This window comes from Hylobates moloch, unplaced genomic scaffold, assembly GCF_009828535.3.
Source record: "Hylobates moloch isolate HMO894 unplaced genomic scaffold, HMol_V3 SCAFFOLD_5, whole genome shotgun sequence".
Lineage (NCBI taxonomy): Eukaryota > Metazoa > Chordata > Mammalia > Primates > Hylobatidae > Hylobates > Hylobates moloch.
This window is the reverse complement of record NW_026652280.1, coordinates 75,158,989-75,168,358: the sequence shown is the minus strand read 5'-3', so window position 1 is coordinate 75,168,358 and position 9,370 is coordinate 75,158,989. Positions and strand designations below refer to the sequence as shown.

The 9,370-nt window shown below is 37.6% G+C and overlaps 1 protein-coding gene across 1 annotated transcript; it reads right to left on the bottom strand.

Annotated features, from left to right (window-relative positions):
* Positions 1–705: 705 nt before the first annotated feature.
* On the bottom strand, positions 706–1,685 carry LOC116468168 (olfactory receptor 5AL1-like). Its single transcript, XM_032151773.1, is given in 2 exon segments — positions 706–1,148; positions 1,151–1,685. Coding segments are annotated over 2 exon segments (939 nt in total). The 5' UTR covers positions 1,647–1,685.
* Between the last annotated feature and the right edge of the window lie 7,685 nt (positions 1,686–9,370).

Genomic DNA, 9,370 nt, shown 5'->3' with positions numbered 1-9,370 from the left:
TAGAAACTACAAGCGCATTTTGAAGATGAGGAAACTAGGTACAAAATGTGAAATAATTTACCAATAACAACAGTTGATTATCACAAAAGCTAAAATTACTAGTCAGACTGTTTGAAGAGTCCAGTTACTAATCAGATGCTTATATAGAGCAGGCAGTGAATTATAAGGGTGTGAAATGGCTCTAGTTTTCCAAATGGATATGGAATTCATGGTAACTGCTAGTGCTACCCTTCCCAGTAGAATGCAGAGAAAGTAGAGTGCTAAGGAAATTATCCAGTCTTAAAACCAAGAAAAGCATCCTTGCTATTTAGATTTTGACATTCTTTCCAGATAATCTGTGCAGCAAATTTGAAATGTAAGATAACAGATGTTGAACTTTAATATAATTCAAATATCACACATGATTTAAATAAAACAGCTATTTCCCAATGCTGTTTACTTCATTATTGATGAAGCTGTGTTGTTCAGAGAGGAGTAAGATTCTCTCTCTCTCTCTCTTTCCTTTTCTTTTACAAGTCAATGACATAAAATTTACCCAATGCATTTTACGTGGAAACTACGGAGAACGACATAGTGGATGAAACATACCCTGAGTGATTTTGAGCAGCCAAACTATGGAATTTGGCTCTGTCATTTACCACCAATGTCTCTAGATAAGACACAACTCAAAGTCCTGGGTTTTGCCTCTGTCTAGGGATTTTTAGGTTATTTGACAGCCAAACATAACTTTTCTATAATTCTCTTTAGTGCTTTTTTTACCTCTTGATTTCTTAGGCTATAGATCAGTGGGTTTAACATAGGAATCACTACCACATTAAACAGAGAAGCAACTTTATCCATATTCAGGGAATGGCTTGACTTGGGCTGCAGGTACATAAAAATGATTGTTCCATAAAATATTGTGATGGAGGTCAGGTGGGAAGCACAGGTAGAAAATGCTTTCTGTCTCCCTTCAGCAGAATGTATCCTCAGGATGGCAAAGAAAATGAAACCATAAGAAATCAGCACAATTACTAGAGAGCAGAGAGTATTGAACCCAGCAATGATTAACAACATCAGCTCTTTGACATGAGTGTCAGAACAAGCCAGAGCCACTAAAGGAACACCATCAGAGTAGAAGTGGTTGATCACGCTGGAGTCACAAAAGACAAGTAGAATGTTGCCACTGTCTGTACAAGTCCCACAGTGAATCCATGCTCATATGTGCTAGCAATCATTTTAATATAGAGTTTTCTAGGAATGAGAATGACATAAAGTAAACGGTTACAGATGGCAAGATACTGATCATATGCCATGATTGAGAGCAAATATAATTCACAAACTACAAATGTGATGAAGCAGCATACCTGAATGGCACATGCATAAAATGTTATACTTTTAACTTCACACAGAAAATTTACCAAGGTATTTGGGGTGACAGATGAAGTAAAAGAAAAATCAACAAAAGCCAGATGGCTGAGGAAAAAATACATGGGTGTATGAAGCTGAGGACTGATTTGGATTAGCATAATCAAACTGAGATTGCCCATAAAGCTATCAAAGTACACTACAAGGAATATACCAAAGAGAGTGACTTCAAGCTCTGCATTATCTGTGAGCCCCAAGAGGATAAACTCATACACTGTTGGATGATTGCCTTTGGCCATTGAGTAGGTATAAAAGTTTTCTTCCAGAAAACCCTTTAGAGCACACGTTCTGAGTAATCGTGTTCCCGTTGGAAATAATCAAGCAGATGTTAGGAGATGGTTCTGACCCGCCCTGATCTTATGTTGAACACGTTGAAAGGAACATCTTCAGGCTAGTTCTGCTTTCAGAATAAAATAATTTGTCCCAAGTAGAAATTCCAAAACATGCATTTCTGTGGAGATTTGTAAAGATAGAAAGAAGATATGTTAAAGGTTTACATAATTGAATGATCTATGTCATGTCTTTCTTTTAATAAGAGAAAATCAAGATAGAGAGTTATTTGAACACAGATAACACAAAGCATTTTAAAATTACTGGGGCTGGACATGGTGGCTAACACCTGTATCCCAACTCTTTGAGAGGCCAAAGCAGGAGAATCACTTGGTCCCAGGAATTCAAGAACAACCAAGGCAATGTAATGAGACCTTGTCCCTTTTCAAAAATATTTTTTTTAAATTGGATCACTTTAAATAAAATTGTACTAATTCTTTTGGAAAATTTTAATTCACAGGAAATAATAAGCTTAAAAAAATATTGCACAGTAGGTATATGAAAGGTCCTAAAAATTATGGGTACAGATAATCTCTTTATAACACATTCAGAATAATTTTTTTAATTTTTATTTTTTCTTTTATCTATCAATAATTTTTAGTTTTTCTTCAAATGTTACGTATTATTCGTGAATTAAAGAGAGAAAGAAAAATGCTTAAAAATGTGAATAGACTTGCTTTTAAAAATATTCGTAACAGGATTATAAATGCATTAAGAGATTCAAAAAACACATTTGTCATGTTTCTTAAAACATCCAAATGCAAAGCAGGAGAAGTAAACAATTCTAGAATGAGCGTGTAAAAGTACAACCTGGTTCCTGGCTAATTAAAAGTAGCCAGCATTTAATGATCTTCACTTGAATGGAAGTGATATAAATTTAATTTTTTGTATTATTCTAGCTTAGATTATCTTTATATCTAGCCTATATAATGGCCCTATGACTATCATCTTTATTTTCACATATGGAAACTGAAGCTGAGAACTTAAGCCCTCTTCATGCTTCATGACTGGCATGAGGTGAAGCAGAATAACTCATTAGCTAGTCTGTGACTCTCTAACCTCAATCCATAGTTGATGCAAATTATCAGAAAGGCAAGAATTTCCACATCAACCAGAGATCAAGGCAACTTTGAAAAAGCAATCAATGAATTCATCCATGCCAAGTGCTTCAGGTAGTGACTATCTCATACTGTTTGCCAAGTAAATCAATTTTATCTCTTGATAGCATTAATATTATTTAGATTGAGGCTTACTCTGCAGAAGCCTGTGTGTAATCTCTTCATATTGATGATTGTAGGAGCTTAATCTTTTTTGGAATATTTTGAAGTGTTCTTCCATTGTCTGTCTAAATTGTAATCTCTAATCCTTACCTCTCCTGGCTCTCTTTTTAGTACTTACATTGCTGTGCTGAATTGAAACCTGTGTGTCTTTTGCTCTGATATTACCAGACTCTCCAACATCTTCAATCATTTGATTTTTTATTTCTTAAAATAGAACTTGGCTACTCCTTGAAAACCTGTTTTTCCTTAGGCCATTTCCATGCTCAATTTAAAATTCTCCACACATTTCAAATATGGCAGGTGGGATAAGGCATTGCTGGTGCTTGGAAAATTGCTGCATATTGATAATTACATCTTGCATTTGTGTCAATTCCCTTGATGCTTTGAAGCTTACACACTTATATGCTTTGTCACTGTATTAGTCCATTCTCACACTGCTGTAAAGATACTACTCAAGACTGGGTAATTTACAATGATGGTGGAAGAGGAAACAGGCACTTTCTTCACAAGGCAGCAGGAGAGAATGTACATGCGAAGGAGGAACTGTCAAACACTTATGAAACCATCAGATCTTGTGAGAACTAACTCACTATCATGAAAACAGCATGGGGGAAACCACACCCATGGTCCGATAACCTCCCACTAGGTCCCTCCCTTGACATGTGAAGATTATGTGTATTACAATATGAGATGAGATTTGAGTGGGGACACAGACTCAAACCATATAATTCTGCACCTGACCCCTGCCAAATCTCATGTATTTTCACATTCCAAAACCAATCATGATTTCCCAGTAGTCCCCCAAAGTCTTAACTCATTTTAGCATTAACTCAATATTGTACAGTCCAAGTATCATCTGAGACAAAGAAAGTCCCTTCTGCCTATGAGCCTGGAAAATCAAAAACAAGTTAGTTTCTTTCAAGATACAATGGGGGTACAGGCGTTGGGTAAATACACTCTTTCCAAATGGGAAAAATTAATCAAAACAAAGGGGCTGCAGGCCCCATGCAAGCCCAAAATCCATCAGGCAGTCATTAAATCTTAAGGCTCCAAATTAATATCCTTTGGCTCCATGTTTCACGTCCATGTCATGCTGATGCAAGAGGTGGGCTCCCATGGCCTTGGGCAGCCCCACCCCTGTGGCTTCGCAGGGTACAGCCCCCCTCCCAGCTGCTTTCATGGGTTGCCATTGGGTGTCGGAAGCTTTTCCAGGTGCATGGTGCAAGCTGTTAGTGGATCTGCCATTCTGGTGTCTGGAGGATGATGGCCCTCTTCTCTTGGCTCCACTAGAGAGTGCTCCAGTGGGGATTCTGTGTGGGAGCTCCAACCCACACTTTCCTTTCACATTACCCTAGCAGAGGTTCTCCATGAGAGCTCCACCCCCCACAGCAAACTTTTGCTTTGACAGCCAGGCATTTCCATACATCCTCTGACATCTAATTGGAGGTTGCCAAACCTGAATTCTTGACTTCTGCTCACCCATAGGCCCAACACCACATGGAAGCTGCCAAGGCTTGGGGCTTGCAGCTTCTGAAGCAACGGCCTAATCTGTATGTTGGCCCCTTTTAGCCATGGCTGAGACATAGGGTGCCAAGTCTCAAGGCTGCACAGAGCAGCAGTGGGGCCCTGGGTCTGGCCCACAAAACCGTTTTTCTCTCTTAGGCCTCTGAGTCTGTGATGGGAGGAACTTCTGTGAAGGTCTCGGACTTGCCCTGGAGACATTTCTCCCTTTGTCTTGATGATTAACATTAGACTCCTCGTTATTTATGCAAATTTCTACAGTCAGCTTGAATTCCTGCCCAGAAAATGGGTTTTTCTTTTTTACCATATCATCAGGCTGCAAATTTTCTCAGCTTGTGTGCTCTGCTTCCCTTTTGAACAAAAGTTCCAATTTGAAGCCATATCTTTGGAATGCATAAAACTGAATGGTTTCATAATAATCCAGGTCTTGTCTTGAGTGCTTTGCTGCTTAAAAATTTCTTCTGCCAGATACCCTAAATACCTCTCAAGTTTGAAGTTCCACAGATCTCCAGGGCAGGGGAAAAAAAAATGCCACCAGTCTCTTTGCTAAAGCATAGCATGAGTGACTTTTACTCTAGTTCCCAATAAATTCCTCATCTCCATCTGAGAACAATTTGGCCTGGACTTCATTGTTCACATAACTGTCAGAATTTTGGTCAAAAACATTCAACAATTGGAAGCTCCAAACTTTTCCATATCTTTCTTCCTTCTTCTAAGCTCTCCAAACTGTTCCAACCTCTGGCCATTACCCAGTTCCAGTGTCACTTCCACATTCTTCAAGTATCTTTACAGCAGTAACCCACTTCTGGCATCAATTTACTGTATTAGTCTGTTCTTACTGCTATAAAGATACTACTCGAGACTGGATAATTTATAAACAAAGGCGGTTTAATTGTTTCACAGTTCTGCATGGCTGGGGAGGCCTCAGGAAACTTGCAATCATGGCAGAAGTGGAAGTAGGTATCTTAACAAGGTGGCAGGAAAGTGTGTGTGCAAAGGAGAAACTGTCAAACACTTATGAAACCATCAGATCTCATGAAAACTCACTCACTATCATGTGAACCACATTGGGAAAACCATCCCCATGATTCAATCACCTCCCACTATGTTCCTCCCTTGACACGTGGAGATTATGAGGATTACAATTAAAGATGAGATTTGGGTGGGGACACAGAGCCAAACCTTAACAGTCACTTACATATTTCCAGGCCAGTCCTTGTTATTTATTCAGAATGTTGACACCAAGATCACTCTGTCCTGTCACAAAGTTGTCATTAGTTCCCATGAACGTGATGCATTTAACATATGGCTTTTCCGATTATTGATTATTTTTATCAGTGACCCCATCACCATTCCACTTCAGCTTTCCACTCCCATGGTTCCATGTTTAAAATTATTTGTCTACAAGTTTATCAAATGCTAGATATCCAAAATTGAAATATTTTCTTATGATCACAAACTTCTGCCCTTCTCTTTTCACCTCAGTTATGACTACAGGTCTTCACTTATTCACACATATCACTATTCCTTAAACATCATAAAATACTCATTTATTTTGTCACTTTATTTTTTCAATTCTTCCCCTATACAGCTTAGTCTCCATGATATATTGCTTCAACTACCCTTCCCAACATCCAACATTTCCTTGCCCTATTTTTTTAGATATACCCAAATCTAGGTATTTTGTGATGTTCTCTTCACAATGAAATCTGAACTATCAAGAACAACAGTTAAGAAAAAGTGAACTATTACAAACTTATATTCAAAATCAGCAACTTACTTACTTGACTGACTTTTCCTTAACCAAGGTCTTTCTCCCAATCTGTATATTGCTATTTCAACACTTTTAAGTCTATCTATACTACTCCTGCCATATATGCTAAGCAGATGCTACACTTTTTGATATTTAAAATGGGAACTAAAATAATAAAATAGAAATTTCTCTACTTCTTGTCATCAGTTGTGTGAAATTACCTGCTTCCACATCTATTCTTGTTACATGTTTTGGTGGGGGTGGGGGATTGGGGAGGTCTCCTGTTTCTCATACCTAAACTTATATTTTGGCTCCGTTCTCTTTGGCCTTCTACATCTCCTTCCTCTCCTAATCTATTAAATCTCTCCCATCAATCTACTACTCCTCTACCTTTATTCCTTCACCTTTATTCTTCTCTTCATTCTTTTAGTACCAGAAAAAGTTACCAGTGTTCACTGCATCCTTCACGTTTGTACATCAATCTCTTGTATTTATTTTTTTTAGCATTGCAACATAATTACTCTCTCCAGTTCACCAACGTTCTCTTTTCTCTCAAATCCAATGAATATTTAAAAATTTGACTTCTCTGTAGCATCAGACATCATTAGCATTACCTTTCCTCATGAAAGCCATTATTTTGTTGCTTTCCAAGCCATCAGAGTCTCTGGGTTTTCCCATCTTTCAGTCTACTTTTTACTTCCCTTGATGGCTGTACTTCTTTGTTTATGATTTAAATAACCCTATTACTTTACAGTTATTTCTGAAGCCAAACCATGTCTTTTTTGCATATTCTTGTTAGCTATCATCTGATGCTATGGGGATCATTGTTGATGTGCTGCCATGCAGATGTCTAGATCTCCAGGTCACATTTCTCCTTTGAACTCTTTGTAGACATATCTACTTGCTTTTCAGACAAATTATATTATATATTCCAGATTTACCTAAATTTAACATGTTCAAAGAGGAGTCATCATTTCAAAAGCCACCCAACCCCACTCACATGCCTTGGAGGATATATTTTATAACTCACTAAATGGTGTCATCTGCCATACAGTTTAAAAACAAAAACAAAAATTCATATGTCCCTCTAATATCCACTAATAAACCATAAGTGAATGCTACTGATTTAGTCTAAATTTTGAAGTCTGTCTACTTCTAATATCCTCTATATTTTCCTTATTAGAGCCTCAAATAACAGCTCTGGATTGTTACCCTCTAACTGTTATCTTCCCTGCAGTTTTGCCACCCTCTATCCATATGGCACCTTGAGGGTACTTTCTAACATGCAAATCCTAGCTTTCTGTTTCCCATTAGCCTTGGACTACAGCCCAAACTTCTTAGCCTGATTTATTAAAGTTTTCCTAAATAAGCTCTTCTTTGTAAACTAGTCTCCTTTCTTGCAATTTCGTTTATGTAATCCCCGTGCACCAACCATGTTGCTTACCATCAGTTTCTCAGATGTGACCATGGACTTTGAATATAGTTTGGCCAGAATTCTCCTTCCTTTATATCTTTCTTCCTCTGGCTGGCTACTATCTTTCCACTTATCAAATCTGAGGTGAAATTTTGCTTCATTCTAGAGGTGTTTTATCATCTCCCAATTATTACCTCCAACAATCTAGTCATCTCTTAATTTGTTTGTAAGCTACTTTAAATTTTTTAATTCTCAATAAGCAAAGATCTATATTTTCCCCAATACTTAGCAGGACTCAGCAATTAGTAGACACTTTAAATAATAGCAGAATAAACGAACAAATGAATACAAAGTTTGTGTTACCTGAAACCACATTTTTCTACCTCAATTACCTTGATTTCCTTCCCACTACATCTTGCTTTTGAGTAATGCACAATAACCAACAAGAGTCCAATGTATCCTTAGGCAAATTCTGTGAATGTCAACAATACTTAACATTACTTAAGTGTTGTGAATATATTTTGTATAATCTGTTGGTCCCTCTAGAATATTCTCATTGAATTACATCATTTTTAACAATTCTAAACCAAAGACACAATGATGTTTCACAAGCATGAGCAATTATGTAATGGTTGATCTTTTGAGACCCAATTTGTTTAAAAGGCAAAAAATAACCACTTAAAGGGCAGGTTGCTATCCTGAACCAAAGTATAATAACGAATTAATAATGGATAGCAAAAGTTATTTTAACATATGGGAAACAAGTCAAAATCTTTTGATTTACTTTTTATACTTCGTTTTAGATTTTATGAAATTTATAATTTTAGTAAGTAGTCCTGGTATACACTCAATCAAAGTTAGTTATCTTGCAGTTGAGCTTTACAAGGCTACAAAGTAATGATTTGGATTGTACCAAAGATGCACCCTTATATCTGAAACTCAACAACCTGTTGAGCAGTAAGCAAATAATAATCAATCCATAAATTCCTTATTGTCCTGGAGGTATATTTAGTTCAATCTCTGAAAATTATTGTCTGAACGTTCTGTTCAAAGTGTTCAAAACTTTGAAACTTTGTTGTGCTTCCTAAGGTCTTTTGGAAAGCATTTAAAATCATGAAAATAACAAAGAAATTAACACTTCATCTCTTCAAGCCCTTAACACACTCTGTTCATCTACATTCCACATACCCCTATAGATGTAGAATGATAAATTGAAAGACATATAGATAAAAAATATCAGGCCAGGCACAGTGGCTCACGCTTGTAATCCCAGCACTTTGGGAGGCAGAGGTGGGTGGATCACGAGGTCAACAGATCGAGACCATCCTGGCCAACATGGTGAAACCCCGTCTCTACTAAAAATACAAAAAATTAGCCGGGCGTGGTAGCAGGCGCCTGTAGTCCCAGCTACTCGGGAGGAGGCTGAGGCAGGAGACTGGCGTGAACCCGGGAGGCAGAGCTTGCAATGAGCCGAGATCGTGCCCCTGCACTCCAGCCTGGGTGACAGAGCGAGATTCAGTCTCATAAAACCATAAAAACCCTAGAAGAAAACCTAGGCATTACCATTCAGGACATAGGAATGGGCAAGGACTTCATGTCTAAAACGCCAAAAGCAATGGCAACAAAAGCCAGAATTGACAAATGGGATCTAATTAAACTAAAGAG